Source organism: Dama dama, chromosome 33, assembly GCF_033118175.1.
Source record: "Dama dama isolate Ldn47 chromosome 33, ASM3311817v1, whole genome shotgun sequence".
NCBI classification, from domain to species: Eukaryota; Metazoa; Chordata; class Mammalia; order Artiodactyla; family Cervidae; genus Dama; species Dama dama.
The window spans coordinates 68,433,432-68,450,982 of NC_083713.1; the positions used below are offsets into that span (position 1 = coordinate 68,433,432).

The window sequence follows — 17,551 nt, forward strand, 5'->3', positions numbered from 1 at the left end:
TATAAATTTTAGAATCACCTTTTGTAATCTTTTTTTTTTTTTTTTTTTTGACTACATCCCACAACATGTGGGATCTTAATTCAAGGACCAGGGATTGGCCTCATGCTCCTTGCATTGGAAGCACTGAGTCTTAAACAATGGACCATCAAAAATAGACCACAGGGATTTTCTTGGGACTTCTACTGAATCTGTGAATCACTTAGGAAGAACTGACATCTAAGAAATATTACCAGTTTCACTGTTTTTTTAAGATATGTTTTCTTTGGAGTTTTATAGTTTCTACAGTATGTGTATAGTTATGAATATCTTTTTATTCATCATGTTTGGGGTTTGACGGGTTCTTTGAATATGTTTTATTATCTTCCATCAATTCCACCAAAACTGGGGTTTTATACTTGGAATTTTTTAAGGCTTATATTGCATTTATATTTTTGTGTTTGCTCTGTTTTGTTTTATTTATACTTACATGATACATTGGGTCAGCAGACACTAATGTGGACTTATGGCTCAAATTTTTAGTCGAGATTAATTTTTTTCATTGATTCAGTGTAAGTTCATGACAAGAATAAAAACAAAATTATTTTCACCAATCGTTTTATGCAGCATAATTGTCTCTCGTCGTCTTTAGGGGCAGAGCGTTGTACAGTCTCCCTTTAGTTTGGAATCTATGCATTTTGTCTACATCATGCATTGAGTCATCATAGCGGAAGGCCAAAATCACTTGCATTTGCAAAACAAACAAAGAAACAAGCAAGCAAAACTGGCTTTATGCTGTTTGCCTCTCAAGTTTACAGTTTTCAGTAATATCTGGCCTTTGTGAATTCATAACCTTTGTGCCAGCTCAATGTTGTATTCAAAGTTACTTTTAGTTGTTTTAGTTCTTTATTTTTTTTAAATTACCACTTTTTATTTATTTATTTTTTTGTTTAGTTTTGGTTTTGTTTTCAGTTGAATCTATTAAGATGTCAATTTCACCAAATGCTAGAAATGGTATTGCCACACTTAATGCTTTTACCATCAATGAGGCTAAAGCAGTGATCCCTTCTAAGAGTCTAGGCTGAGTTAGAATTTATTGTGAAAAGTGTTATGATTCTAGTGAGATGTTCCAGAGGGCCAGGAATTTTAATTTCAACGATCTTTAAGAAGCTTATTTCCTTTAGCTGTATCACTATTTGATTGAGTTTCCAGGTTTTTCTTCCCTTTGGTCTAAAGTTCCTTCTGTTTTTTATGGTCTATGTATGTATATATCTACATCTACATCACCCTTGCTAAATAACTGATTTCATTCATTATAATTGACTTTGTCAGCAGGAATGAAATTTGCTTAGAAGTTTTCAGGTATATTTCACTGTTGGTCTCCATAAAGCTAAAATAGTGAACTCTAAGAAATTGGTCAATATTCTTTATTTTATGTGTCATTTGTTCAGTTTAGTCTTTCAGAATTTGGAAAACAATACTATTCTTTCTATCCTTGTAAGCTGATTAAGGAATATAGAATTTTTAGGATTTCTAAAAATGTGTTTTGTGTCAAATAATATATATTTTTAGACACTATCCCTACCTATATGCTATTAATGGAACTAATAAGCCTGTGAAAGTGAAGTGAAAGAGAAGTTGCTCAGTTGTGTCCGACTCTTTGCGACCCCATGGACTGTAGCCTACCAGGCTCCTCAGTCCATGGAATTTTCCAGGCAAGAGTACTGGAGTGGGTTGCCATTTCCTTCTCCAGGGGATTTTCCCGACCCAGGGATTGAACCCGGGTCTCCTTCACTGCAGGCAGATGCTTTACCCTCTGAGCCACCAGAGAAGCCCCAATAAGCCTGTAAATGCCAGGAAAGCACTAATTAAATAAATGCATTCTCTTCTAAAACTATCACATGGATACTGGAGAAACACATCAGTCAACATAGAAGATAATGCTTGACTTTTTATATCCGATTTCATTTTAATATTGCACACATATTCTATAGGTAAACAAAATTAACTAAAAAGTTTTAACTATTACCTAACATAGATTTTAAGCTTATTCCAAGAGTTATTTATTGTTCCAAATGAATTTTCTTCAATATAGTTAAGCCAAAATCCTTACTGGTTATAAGTATTTCTTCCACCTTTTTACTTCACTGCTTTTGTTCATACCTTTTAATTTATTTCTAATAACAGCCTCAAGTCTGTACATGGGTTTTATAAATCTACTTCTTATTAAGTCTCATCCAGAGGTCCTTTCCTCCATTAATTATTCACTAAATCTCTCCCACTGGAAATCATCATTCCCTCCTGTGTATTGAACGAACACTTTGTCAGTCGTTTCTCGTATTCATTATACCATCATGTAGAGCATTATATTTATTTGTGTTCTTATTTAATTTGTTATGTCAGACTGTAAGCCTTGTCAAGGTATTTATGTTTTATTTGATTTTCAGTTGCAAAAACATTTGAATGGAACTCATTTCATGTTCTTTCTCTCCTCTGGGATTTTCTCTTTCCTGCTAGATAGCCAACCCTTATCCTTTAGGGGAATACACTGCGCTTCTTGGCTTTAGTGTTTTCATCAAATTTGGAGAATGTCCAGTTATCATTACTTCAATTTCTATTTTTTTCTGCTGTTCCATTTCTCCAAAGTTTACAAATAGGTATGTAATTAGGCCAGTTGAATTTTTCCCTAAGCTCACCAAAATATTAATTTTTGATATTTTAATGTTTTTTAAAAAATATTTGTCTCTGTGTGCTTCATTTTTAGATATATTATGCTGCTGCCCATCAGCTACACTCTTGCAGGCAGGAAGGTGTAGCAATCCCAGGACTGACTCATTCCCTATCTTTCAGTGATCACTGTCCTTTCTTACCCAGTCTGATGTCTCATTTAATTCTATTTCATATATTTTGCTTATATTTTTAGTAGTTTCACATGGAAGGGTAAATCTCATTTCTGTTATTCCATTTTTGTGGAATTTGAAATTCCTACATAAAATTAACTTGCATGTTCATGAAGCATTTTACAATGTTATTTTTGAACTGTCAATTTATATGCCTATATGTGCTTAGCTTATTTGATCTCTTATATGTGAACATATATATATATATGCATATATATGTATATATTTGTTTTCTTATTGAAATTTTGAGATTTTGGTGTATTAAAGACAGCAATCTTTCACATCCTTTTGAAATATCCCCTTGACTTGTTAGTTGACTGTGTTTTTTATGATCATTCAGAAAACTGAAGTGCTAAAACTTTTCATCTTTTGGCAAAACCTTTGAAGTCCTTTCTCTGGTGATTTCTTCCAATGATTTTCTTCTTTAGATGTCTCATTCCTATCAAAATAAGTATTTATTATACTTTTCTCTTTATGTATCTGTTTGAGTAGGGCAGAGAGGGGTACATAACACTTGTGTGCTGTGGATTTATTTATTTCGTTTCAAATAGCTAGTCAGTTTCACTAGCTCTATTGATTGATTAAATCATTCTTAACATCTTGATTATGATGCCAACTACACATTAAGTTCTCAGATATGCTTAGATTTATTTCTGCTATAATCTTTCTATCTGTTCTTAGGCTAATCTTATAGGTTTTTAATTATGAAAAGTGAAAGTTGCTCAGTAATGTCTGACTCTTTGCAACCCCATGGACTATACAGTCCATGGAATTCTCCAGTCCAGAATAATGGAGAGGGTAGCCATTCCCTTCTCCAGGGGATCTTCCAAATCCAGGGATCAAACTCAGGTCGCCCACATTTCAGGTGGATTCTTTACCAGCTGAGCCACCAGGGAAGTTGCTCAGTTGCCTCCAGTTCTTTGTGATGGCATGGACTGCAAACCCCCAGGCTCCTCTGTCCTTGGAATTCTCCAGGCAAGCGTGTTAGAATGGGTTGCCATTTCTTTCTCCAAGAGATCTTCCCAACCAGGGATCGAACCCAGGTCTCCTGCATTGTAGGCGGATTCTTTACCATCTGAGCCACCAGGGAAGCCTTGGTGGATATAGTGTGCTTAATAATAATTCATTTTAATATTTTAAAATATTTCCCACTCTTTGTTCTTTTCTTTCAAGATACCTTTGACCTACTGCTCCTATTTTCTCCACTTTCTCAAATTCTCCCAAAACATTTGGCTATATTCTTTTAACTGAAATTTTATTTAAACAATATTTAATTTGAGAATAATTAAAATTTTCAAAAGATGCTGCTTTGACTGAATCACATAGTACATCTTTTTTATTTAATCCTTTATGTATTTTTCAATAGAATTTTTAGTTTTCTTTATGGATGTCAATATTTTTCCACTTTGTTTATTTCTATGTATTATTTATTATTAGTGCATTTTCTTTTTTATTGTGAGTAGTATGTTTTTATCAGTTATTTTCTAATTTGTTTGTTAGATAAATGGAAAGCTTATACTATTAGCATATTTAGCCATTAACTGGCCATCTGTTACTCAATAATTATTCAAATGACATGATTAAAGACATTGAACCATTTTAGTTTGAATAATTATCCTTTTGACCTAATCAAGTGCATAAAATACAATGTAATAATATTAATGTTCTTTGTACCAAGTAATTATATTTAAGTGTTAAAAGTAAAAAACACTGCTGAAAGAAATTTTTTCTGACTTTTTTTTAAGATTGATGACACAAATTAAAAATAAGTGGCAAAATTTAATACCCTATAAGCATCATACTGAGAACTTGTGTTGCTGTGCTTACCTGGCCAGCATTAATGGGATTAAAATTAATTCATTCAGCAAACATTTACTAAGTGCATACTATGTGCCTAGCACTTTTCAGTTGCTGGACAGATAGCAGTCACCAACACAAAACAAAAACAAAACTAAAGTCTATCTTTTTAAAAATTGTTAATTCAATGAGGAGAGATAAATGAAAAACAAACAAATGAAAATAATTAGGAAAGCCTATAAAATGTCAGATAATGATATTGCAGTTCAGAAAAGTGAAGCAGAGAGACAGGAGATCAAGATTAAGATGAGTTAGCAATTTTCAATCATGAGACAAGAACTATTTCACTAGGAGATATTGATTGGTCTAAAATAGGGAAATTTGAGGAGACAAGAGACATAACTATCTGGGGAAGGTAAAAGAAGTTTAAAAATGCAATGAGTATGGAAGTTTTTTCAAGCAACCTATGGAGGTAATTACTTATTATTTATAGTCTTTTTAATAATAGTCTCAATTGGGGTAAGACTTTGTTAGGGACACTGAGTCACTTCTAGGGTTTGAACTCTTGTGTATAAGATGAAGAAAAAAAAATCGAGGCAGGAATATAAAAATTGTAATATAGGATATGTGATTACATTAAAAAAATTTAACAGTTTTCATGCAAATTAATATAATAAATTTATTATTCATAAAGTGTTTGCAGTATTTTTACTTCAAATCAATTCACTATATATTAGAAGTGATGTGATTCAGAGGAAATCATACAAGTCTAAAGTTGTAGGAAAACTTTTTTTTTAGCTCTGTTACTATATATTTTTTATTGCAACCATGAAACCTTTTTGCACAGTATTAAAAAAGTCACTTTATTATTTCAAAACATGAAGCCCATGAAAATGTAAGTCCTCAATAAATGGTATTATAGATTTCCCCTCTCCCCTGCTCTTCTAGTCCTTTTGTCTTTTGGATTCAATTTCTTACACCATGGGTAAAATATATTTTTTTAAAGAAATAAAATTTTCTATACTTTAAGTCCACAGAATAAACTTTTAAAAATCTAGATTAATTTGTTAAAATTTTACAAATAATGCTAAAGATTCTTTGCAAATGCACATGATGTAACAATTGTAATGAAGGAAAAATCTGATCACTGAGAATACCAATAAGATGACAGCGCATCTGAAACATAGCAGCCTATACTATTGACCATTATTGGTCTATATCACATTAATAAAACATCCTCTCATTAATTACATTCAATATGGTAAACTCCAGTTTTTGGCATCTTCCTGATAGATATGAGTTGCTTTGAAAATTGAAGCACCATTCCATAGCTAACTAGAACTTAGATTCCTAACATCTTGTGGAATATTATTTTTCCAAGAACTTTTTCATGATCTAATCTTTTTATTATTATTATTATATATTTTATTATTTTAATTAGAGGATGATTACTTTACAATATGGTGACTTTTTTTCCATACATCGAGTCTGTATGAGGTGTACATATGTGCCCTCCCACTTGAACTTCCTCCCACCTCCTCCCCATCCCACCCTTCTAGGTTGTCACAGAGCACTGGCCTTGGGTTCCCTGCATCATACATGGACTCCCATTGGCTATTTTACATATGGTAATGTGGTAGGAATGCAAATTAATACAGCCACTATGGAGAACAGTATGGAGATTCCATAAATAAACTAAGATAAAGCTACTATGATCTGTTCTTATATTCAGTAAATAAATATGAAATGATAGAGAAGAACGTAAGCAATTAAAGTTTATTTTAATCTTGCCAGTATTGATTTTCTTTTAAAAATAGAATTTATTAACTGAAATAAATCAGATGAAAGCAGTATTTTGAATTAGATTTTTAAATGCTATAGAGTGAGTTTTATTCAAAAACTTACACTACTGTTAAGTTTTCAACTTACTTTCATTGATCCCAAATGCCAGATATTTTTTTAAAGAAGTCAAATACAATGTTTTATGCACTTAGAATCACATGGAGAACTCCACAGCCCATTCTACATGTATTGATTCAATTGATTTTGAGGGCATTGGTACATATATATATATAGGCACATATATATATATATATATATATATATTTTTTTTTTTTTTTAAGTTCCACTAGTTTAGGGAATCCTGGCTGAAGTTAGAAAGATATTTTGGTGGGAATCCTTATTACATTATTACACAATAAGAACTTTCTATTCAAAATATGGACCAGCAACCTGGGAGTTTGTTAAAAATGCAAAATCTTGGGCCCTATCCCAAATCTACTGGTTTAGAATATGAATTTAAAAAGACTCTCAAATAGAACTCAAAAAGAACTTTCAGGTGTTTTTCTGAAATCTGCGCCTCCTATGAAAGATACCTTTCTTACTTCCTGGAGTTAATCAGACTTTGTGAATCATGTGAAACTGAGGTAAAAAACATAATACAATCTGCTAATTTATATTATTTAAATATGATATATAATTATTCTCAGGATAGTTATATTCAGTTATTCTCTCAAAGTAGTCAAGTTATATAAATAACAGAATCATAATCAGAAATCATAATTATAATCAGAAATCATGGTAGTTGTGGAATTAGAACCAGAAAAGTTATCAGCTAAGATGTGTTTTTCACTATGAGAATACTGTTGCTGCTTGGGAAATATTTGAAACCTCTTGTCTTCAACACCATGGTCTCAATCTTCATGATAGGGAACTAGAAACTAGAAAATATGCTTGAAAATTTCCTTATAGGGAGAGAATTTTCAGTCTCTCAACACTTTTGCTGTATAATTGCTATGTATTTACATGCTTTGCATGACTCATTCACTTCTTCATACTTCTGACGAGGAGCAGAATATGCTATTCCAGAATATGTCTCTTTGGCATAAACATTTTTTTAAGCTGATTATTTTAAGAAACAGCATAAACAGGAGAAGCTTTAAAAACAGAGTAGAAGTTACCCTTTTGCAAGGAACATTTACATTTATAAAGAAAATCTCTGTTTATGTCTCCCTCTTTTTACCAGGAAGGGAATTTTGTCGTTGTTTTTCAGGCCCTAAGACATGTCCGACTTTATGCCACTCCATGGACTGCCAGACTCCCCTGTCCTTCACTATTTCCCAGAGTTTGCTCAAGCTCATGTCCATTGAATCAGTGATGCCATCCAGCCGTCTCATTCTCTGTTGTCCCCTTTTCCTTCTACCTTCCATCTTTCCCAGCATCAGGGTCTTTTCCAATGAGTTGGCGCTTCACATTAGCTGGCCAAAGTACTGCAGTTTCAGCATCAGTCCTTCCAGTGAATAGTCAGGGTTGATTTCCTGTAGGATCCACAGGTTTGATCTCCCTGCTGTCCAAGGGACTCTCAAGCGTCTTCTCCAGCACCACAGTTTGAAAGCATCAGTTCTTTGGTGCTCAGCCTCTTTTACTGTCCAACTTTCACATCTGTTTGTGACTATTGGCAAGACCACAGCTTTGACTATAGAGACCTTTGTCAGCTAAGTGATATCGCTGCTTTTTAATATGCTCTACTATTGTTTTTGACTACTCCTCCCTTTTCTCTGCATCCCCTCCCTTCCCTGATTAGCAACTGTTTGAACCTGCCCTTTGGAACTTGGGGAAGGCCATGGATGTTGGAATCTTATCTACTCCCTACAAAGAAGGAAAGGGGGACAGATAGTCTTCTGTGCTCAGGAGCCCCCTCAGACCTGCTCAGCTTCAACAGGGAAGGGGGAGAAGGGATATAGGTATGTTAAGAGGGAGTAAATTCTTTTGGGGCTTCCCTGATGGCTCAGATGGCAAAGACTGCCTGCACTGCAGGAAACCCAGGTTTAATCCCTGGGTGGGGCAAGTCCCCTGAAGAAGGAAATGGCAACCCTCTCTAGTATTCTTGCCTAGGAAATCTTCTGAACAGAGAGAGGAGCCTGGCAGGTTACAGTCCCTGGGGTTGCAAACAGTTGGACACGACTGGGTGACTAATGCTTTCACTTTCTTTTCAAGTTACTGTTAGGAAACACATGGGGCCTTAGAAGAATAGATGGGAAGCAAGACTTGTGACACAGTGAGTCTGGGTATGGTGTCAATTTCTAGTCTCCTTTCCTGTGACAAGAATCAATCTTCCCTCATTGATGAAACTTCCAGGGACGGGCCCTTGAACAATTGATTTACCTTTGGAGGATCTGCCTTTAGGCAGATAAAGACATTCAGAGAAAGAGAAAGGCTCTCTCTGCATTAGCTGTTTTTGCAAGTGCTTACAGCTCAAAATAATCAATATGCCAAGTGGCGTACTTCTGGGTGGTATATTCTGCTACTCTTCACATATGTTCTCTCAACCACTCTAAGTAATGTCTGGCTGCATTTTGGACTTTCCAGTACCCACTTTTAAATGATGCTTTAGATAAACATAAATGACATTATTTATTTCTCATCTCAAGCGTTATAGAGAAAATAACAGTTTCCTATAGCACTAAAATTAGAATCATCTGCAAATCTCTCACAAGTAAAGCTTATCATGAACCAGTTGCATTAGAATGTCTGGAATAAGGCTTGAATATTAATATCTTTATTAATAATATCTATCAGGATATTTCAGTGTCTGGCAAAATGAAACATAACACCAAAAGCACAGCAAAAATTAGTGCCTAAAATGCACTGACAGCTTAGTAGGTCATCCTCTTAACCCAGCATTACTATAGTTATTAAAATCTCCTCTTGAATTTTTCTAGTCAGAAAAATGGCCTTCAAAAGAAAACTAGATACCTTGACTTATATATTTTTAAATGTATAATTAGATTTGTTTAAAAGCATTTCAAGGTGGATATTTTAAAATTGAATTTAAAAATGATCCAACACATCTGACTAGCAAAAGTATTTATCATATATGAGTTCTTTCAAATGTTTAGTTGTGTGGATTGAAAACAGAATCTATACTTGTGATGATATATGTTAAATATTTAATTCTTCTTTCTTAATTCTTTTTTTTCTTTTTTCTTAATTCTTAATAATCATAATTTTAAATATTTTATTAGATGAATATGCTGTTTTAATAAATATATATATCTAAATGATATATGATTTAATCACAGGGCTTCCCAGGTGGCAATACTGGTAAAGAACCTGCCTGCCAATGCAGGAGATGTAAGAGATGGGGGTTCAGTCCCTGAGTTGTAAAGATCCACTGCAGTATTCTTCCTGGAGAATCCCAAGGACAGAGGAGCCTGGCGGGCTGTAGTCCATAGTCACAAAGAGTCGGACATGACTGAAGCAATTTAGTCTGCATGTACATATTACCCTGATTTCAAACTATTTGGAGCTATTCCCAGATATCAGATCAAAAAGCAAATATATGACACTTGATGATAAATAAATTTTATATTTTACCTAAAGTTACTGAAATAACATTATATAAAAGTTTAAATAACTTTTCACAATTTTCATCTGTACATAACAATGTTTTTTGTATTCTTTGCTCAAATCTGAAGCGTTATGAGACATTCTGATATGTATATTAACAGTGACCAAAAGATAAAACATTAAAACATCTCCAGGAATAATCCATAATCTTACATATATATAAACTGTTTTTTTTTTTTTTGGCCAGGGCTATGGTGGCTATATTGCATCCATGATCTTAAAATCAGATGAAAAACTTTTTAAATGTGGATCAGTGATTGCACCCATTATAGACTTGAAGTTGTATGGTGAGTACTTCCTACAGACCGACCTAAAATAATGTATTGATTTATAGAAACAAAAGTCCTCATGTAGAGATGCTCAATCGAGGTCATTTACCATGTAATATCAGAGATGTTTTCAGCAGCTTATCACCTCTCTGATTCAATCAGTTTTACTGGTGCATGGCAATTAAATGTGAAAGATAGAAACTAAATAACGAAATGTGATAGTCAAATGGTTTTTAGCGTATCCTTAAATTTCTGTTTTCTTGGATCACAGCCTCAGCTTTCTCTGAAAGATATCTTGGTATGCCATCAAAAGACGAAACCACATACCAGGTAACTCACTTAAAAACAATGAATAAAGAATAGTGATTTTATTCTAAAAACTCTGAGTACAAATATAGATTAATCTCTATATACAGATTTTTGTGATTTTTATTTATAGGCATCTAGTGTACTACATAATATTCATGGCTTAAAAGAAGAAAATATATTAATAATCCATGGGACGGCTGACAGTAAGTAGCTACTTAGTATCACTTGATGGCTGCTACTGACTGATGGAGTCTGACCTTGAACAAAGGGGCATCTCCAAGGATTTGCTTACAGGAGGTGCTATGACCTTCTGGGGAGGAGAGCAGAAGAGAGTGGCACAAACAATCTGATACCTGGTGGGAAGTGGGCAGAAGGACAGATGGACATCAGGACTAAGAGTGGAGGAGGCAATGGGGCTTGATGGCAGCCACGGTCCAGTAAAACTGTGATGATGGAAATGTCTGTGCAGCTGAACACAGTAACCAGTAACCACTGGCCATGTGCACTTGACATGTTTAGTATGCCTGAGGAACTGAATTTTTAAATTGTATTTCATTGTAATTAACTTAAATATAAATAGCCATGGGTGGTTAGTCACTACTAGGACCGTGTTCAGTGTACCGCAAATGGACTCTAACCTGAAAAACAACAGTGTGGCCAAAGGTGCTGGCACTGAGATGAAATCTGCTGAGATTTCTCACTTAAAACAAAAACCAAAAAAAGCACTTTTGTATCATCTCCTTTTTTTTATTATTTTATACATTGGAGAGGGATGTGATTGATATTACTAGTAATAAATAATATCATTTTATACTCACCTGAAGTGTTTGTGGCTCAAAGAAATTATATCTTTTTTCTTATCATTTTATGTGAAATTTTACAACAGAGGGCTGAGTATTTATAGCTCCACTCACAGATGAGAAAAATCAATTTCAAGGAGGAAACTGATTTATCCAAGGCTACCTGGCAAGTGAACAAAGAGAAGCAAAGCCTTGAAGCAATATTCCCTAAATCTTAAACTTGTTTTTGTCAGTCCACCCTACCTTGCCTCAGTATGTTTATCCCATTTTACAGAGAATATTACTAACAAGATCTTATAGTGAAGATAACACTAGCCCTTACACTTAACTTTTAAGCATGTCAGGTCATAGTTAAAATAGTTAAATTAGAGCTCATATCAATGCCGATAACAATATGTTTATATTATGTATATAGTATATATGTGAATAAATAGGTAAATGAGGGAGAGGGGACAAATCTCCCTTAGGTAGACTTCCAAACCATTTTCGTAGGTGCCCCACCTCAAGGAGGCAAAGCTTAATCCTCCTCCCTTCCCCCTGCTTAGTGATTTGCTTCAAAAGGCTACTAAGTGATGAGAGCCTGTGGAGTAGACAGGGAACTCTCAGTGCTATGTGGTATGCTCCACCGACCTGATAAGGTGTAAGACCAATCACGTCAAAGGAAATGCGCCTGTGTGTTTGCACACACACACACACAAATGTACTCACACACACATGCACATATTCCATATGGGACTGATAGAGTATAGATAGTCAGTCAATAGTAATATAATACTACCATTGTTAGTATTATCTTCCAAAAGCATCATCAAATCAGGAAACTCAACCAATTAGACTTTTAATGCCTCTGTTTAGCTTTAAGAAGGGATACACGGCAATTATCAACATACTTTGAACTAGAAACTAAACAGGAAAAAAAAAAAAACTGGAAAATCCATTTGCATATTTATTTTCAGCTTTATCCATAAAGCTGAATGATGGAGTCTTTTTCAATTTGTTTTCTACAATAAACAAATAAGGTATATAAAGTATCATTTTACCTCAGTCATTACCCTATTTATTAGCATTTCTGGTAGCCTACATTTATAGAGCAATTTGCACAGTTATTTAGAAATGACATGGTAATTTTCCCATTAAGTACAACAAGAGAATGTTGGAAAAGATTACCAGACTTTTAAAAGATGAAAATGATTATTTGGAGTCTTTTACTTTCTGCTCTGTAGCAGGATCAATCAGTAACCATAGCATTAGAGCAATGAAGTTTAAACTATTGGTAAGTCTGCGCTACTTTTACAAAGACAATTGAAAAACGTTAGCTTTAAAGTTATTTACGGAAGTTTGAAGATGCACAGTTTAAGAATGTACAGCCAAGGCAGCCTATGAGCAGAATGCTACACGGAATTGTTGGAGTGATTGGTCCGTCTTCATCGCTGGCGCAGGTCAGCGTCGCTGCCACAGTCAGGCTGCTGCGCTGCTCATTTCGGTTTTGTGACTGAAGTTCAGGGAGTAGCAAGTTAGAAGCAAAGAGGAGAAACCAATATGGTCAACTTTAAATATTGAGCCCTGAGTAATGAGATGTGCATGCTATTTTCTCAAGATGTGCTTTTCCTCCTAATTTGATATAAAGCAGAATGTCAGTGTCTGAGATCGACCCTAGCAATCCTCAGAAACGAGGAAGGCTGGTTTGTTGTATTACTATCCAGACAGGCATTCGCTCTGTTAAAATTATTATCATGGTATAAAATATGCGAATAATTCGAAATAATAAATGGCATTCAGTAAAGTAAATCTAACCACCATTCTGTAGAGTGAGTAGAGACTTAGTAGTAACTCCTGCTTTAATGTATTTTTTTATAATGTGAAGCTCCAAGTTTTATTACCGTTGTATCGACTGGCTTTCCAGGTAAAGCTAGGTATCAGTCTTTTAAATGTGCACTGGATGTAAAGTAAAATACTTAATTTCTTTGAAAAAAATGTTATAAAAATGTTCTAATCCTGAAAAATGCATCTCCTTCAATATCATAATTTAATTTCTTGCAGCCAAAGTTCATTTCCAGCATTCAGCAGAATTAATCAAACACCTAATAAAAGCTGGCGTGAACTATACTATGCAGGTAAGCCACTTTTTCAGAAGAATGTGTTTTTCTACCTTAGTTTCTTGTCGTGAGATACAGAACACAATTTTTGTGTGATTCCATCTCCCACCCTTTTATTTGTTCTGTGTGTGTGTGTGTTTTTTTTTTACCAAATTGTCTTTACTTCCTTATTACAGTGAGAATGTAGATCATCTTGATTTATGTGTGAATTGCATAAACTCTTTCAAAAATGCTTGTTTCTCAGACATTTATTCATATCACTGATAAGAAATTCTTTTAAAATGATAAATTTTATTTCCCTCTGGTCCCTTTGTCTTCTTGTCAGTCTCCATCACTCATTCATGCTGTTTTTTTTCTTTTCTTTTGTTTACTTTTAGTAAACTGCCCCAGGCAGTGAAAGGGCAGAATCCTAACCACTGGAACACCAGGGAATTCCAAACAAATCCTAATTTACAGGCATAAAATTGTATTTTGTCTCAAGTGTCTTATTTTGATCTAATTAAAATAAAAATGAAACATTTAGCAGGCAAAACTCAGAATTGAATACCATGAGATTTGGGTTAAATATTGTTTTCCGAAGTTCCCTTGCCATGGAGCTGAAGTAATGAATTCTGAGAGAGAAGGCTTTCCTTGACAACTTTAAATCTCCTTTCCATTCAATATCTTAGGTCTACCCAGATGAAGGCCATAACGTATCTGAGAAGAGCAAGTATCATCTCTACAGCACAATTCTCAGATTCTTCAGTGATTGTTTAAAGGAAGAAATACCAGTGTTACCACAGGAACCAGAAGAAGATGAATAAAGGACCCTATTTATATAGAGCTGAAGGGGATATTGAGGCTCAATGGCACCTAACCGAGAAACTGTAATATTGTAGATGCTCCAGAATTTCAAGGGCAGCTTAAGGAGATGACATTGGAACAGCACACTCAGAGACAATGAACTAAAATTTGAATACAGAAGTCCATGTCTACTGTGTTGCCAAGGGTGCAGAACCTGTTTCTTTGTGTAAGAAAAGTCAAAGGGTTGGTTTCCGGGGAGAAATTAGTTTTGCATTAAAGTAGGAGTAGTGCATGTTTTCTTCTGTTATCCCCCTATTTGTTCTGTAATTAATTGCTCTCATTTTAATTTCAGTGGCCACCGTCATCTTTGCATATAATGCGCAACTTCTCAGTCCTACAGTCCCTGATCTTTGATGGCCAAGCAGCAATCTAACACTTTACTGTACCTTTAAAATAAGTGCAATTCCTTCATTGTCTATTATGATGCTTAAGAAAAGAGTCAGTTAATAAAACCAGAGTATTTTATGTAACTTCTGTTTATAAAAAGACATTTTTAAATGGGTCACAGGTCATGTAGAAATATGGGTTTCAGCACCTTCCAAAGTTCAGCCAGTTATCAGTAGATACAATATCTTTAAGTCAACACATGAGTGTACGTCTCACAATATGTATACACACGTGTGCATATGCAGTCAATAAATCTATCTTTACGTGTTATTCATGCTACAAAGGATAAACTTGATGACTTAGAAGAGATGCTTACAGGCTGTAATGGATGCTTTGTTAATGAGCCAAATATGATGAAATTTTTTTTTCCAATTCAAATTCTAGCTATTGCTTTCCTATAAATGTTTGGGTTGTGTTTGGTATTGTTTTTAGTGGTTAATAGTTTTCTAGTTGCAATTTAATTTTTTGAATATGATACCTTGTCACATGTAAATTAGGTACTTAAATATTAAATTATAGTTTCTGATAAAGAAATTTTGTTAACAATACTATACCACTGAGTGCTATTTTGCTCTTTTGGTGGAAAACGCTTTTTTAAAACACTTAATCCTTTTTCTTCTCTCAATGAAAAACCAATTCTCATTTTCATTGTAAAAGCAAAGAGCTGGATTATTTCATTTGCCAGTTCTTATTTAGTATCCCATGCCTGCCCAATGCATCTGTTACTGTTTAATTTAAATCCTTCTGGTGAGATTTAGAAATGAAATACTTTTTATTCATTGGCCAAAAAAGTTCACAAACAGCAGTGTTTACTATTTAAGGCACAAAATGCATTAATTTCTGTGCTGTGTTGACTTGCAGTAGTAAGTAATTGAGAGTGTAAAATAAACTTAACTGTAATGAAGTCAATTTAAGTCATGAGAATATTAACTTTTCTGACAAAAGTCAAAGAATATCTTCTCATTTCATTGGAGGGAACTTCCAGAAGAGACATCCAAAAGTCAAGCACAGAAGTTCAGATAAATCTAGGCAGAAGACTGGGTTTTTGTGGTTTTAAAAATTCCTTAGGACAGACTAGATTATGATGACATCAGAATAACAGGAGGAAACCTAAATATTTCATGGAATTGCTCAGTAACCTTCTTGTTTTATGAAGGCATCAACCCCAAAAGCTGGGTGTTTGGAAACACATAAGTTGCTTTTTGGGTATTCTGCTTTTCTCCCGTATTCTTTGGAGTTGCATCTTCACTGCTGTGTTGGATTCCATTTAAATTGGGAAAAACTTTTGAAAGACCCATTCCAGGTCTTTTTCAAGACTAGTAAAACACATTTTTTTAAAAAAAGTATAATGTTTTAAAAAATAAGTGTAAAAGGAAAGTTTTGCTTATTTTATTAAGATGGAAATTTCTTTTTTAAGGCTGATTTGAAGTCCAATTGAAGCTTTTTAATCAATATTTTAAATTTCAACAACTAGAGTTTTTATGATGCAAATAATTATGTTGTTTGAAAGATGTGGTGTTATTGTCTATTTGAGTAACATTTAAAAAGTATTTACCTTTTACTGTTTATCATTTCTCTTGTTTTATTATTATTATCAGTGTTTATTTTTCAATTAATTTAATACAGCTTCTAACATGAAAGACATTAGTCTGGAACCCACTTTCACCTTTAAGTTTAATAGATATGCAATGAAAACTACTGATTAGTAGGAAGGTGAATAATTTTTGTTTCTGTGATTATCTGGCTTTGCATAATTGGGCTATTTTGGATAAGGGAGATGCTCACTAAAACACACAGGCACCAACTATTAAAGGAATCATCTAACTGGATTTTGTCCTTTATACATTTGCCCTTGGTCATAGTCTCACTATTTCATATGTGTTCGTAAATTCTAATAGTTTCCTAGAACTTTCCAAGTATTATTTCCAGGAGCAAGCTTTCTAAGTGTTGTTTTCCCCCTAAAGTTTAAAAAAAAAAGACTCAAAATAAGTTATAAGTTCCATAATAAGAAAGGTAAGCAGTATTCAGTCATCCACAGAGACGAGCACATAATATTTTGAAACTATTTTTAAAAAAGAAAGCAATTTCTCAACTTAATTGTCTCCATTGAGGTTTCTAAGTCAACACTTGGGACTAAATAGACTTTGTGGATTGTTTCAGTTTCTCGACAGAATTTAGGGCAGAGGACTCACTTCAAAACATGAATCTCAGGCCTCCCTGGCGGCTTAGGGGTAAAGAATCTGTCTGTCAATGCAGGAGACTGGTTCGATCCCTGATCCCAGAAGATCCCTCATGCCACAGAACGGCTAAGTCCATACGCAACAACTACTGAGCCTGTGCTTCACAACAAGAGAGGCCCCCAGAATGAGAAGCCCACACATCACAACTAGAGAAAAGCCCCTGCAGTGATGAAGACCCAGTACGGTCAAAAATAAATAAATAAATAAATTTATAAAACAAACAAAAAAACCATGAATCTCAGTTCACCTGGAGAATGTGTCTTCTTGATTGGCTGTTTAGCATAGAAATCACCATCAAGGGTCTCACAGTTGTAGATCCACTAGAATGAGACGACAATCTTTTGTCTTTGCCATAAAGAAAATTACTTAAGCCATGCAGCTCAAATGGTAGGCTTCGAAACAAGTATCTGGGACTGAATTGCTTTCAAATCTCGAGAGTCATTGAGGACACATGACTGCTATGAAGACTCATGTATGAAATGCCACTTGTCAACTAAAAATGTAGTCACAGTCTTGAAGTAGAGA

At 34.2% G+C, this 17,551-nt stretch overlaps 1 protein-coding gene across 2 annotated transcripts in view; it reads left to right on the forward strand.

The window, feature by feature from the left end:
* Positions 1-16,609, forward strand: part of DPP10 (dipeptidyl peptidase like 10) — a 714,846-nt gene extending 698,237 nt beyond the window's left edge. For both annotated transcript variants that reach the window (XM_061135190.1, XM_061135191.1), the window contains exons 22-26: positions 10,270-10,369; positions 10,623-10,681; positions 10,791-10,863; positions 13,501-13,574; positions 14,225-16,609. In XM_061135190.1, the coding sequence (XP_060991173.1) occupies positions 10,270-10,369; positions 10,623-10,681; positions 10,791-10,863; positions 13,501-13,574; positions 14,225-14,359 (441 nt within the window). In that variant the 3' untranslated portion in view covers positions 14,360-16,609. The remainder of the gene's footprint in view (positions 1-10,269; positions 10,370-10,622; positions 10,682-10,790; positions 10,864-13,500; positions 13,575-14,224) is intronic.
* The last annotated feature ends 942 nt before the right edge of the window (positions 16,610-17,551 follow it).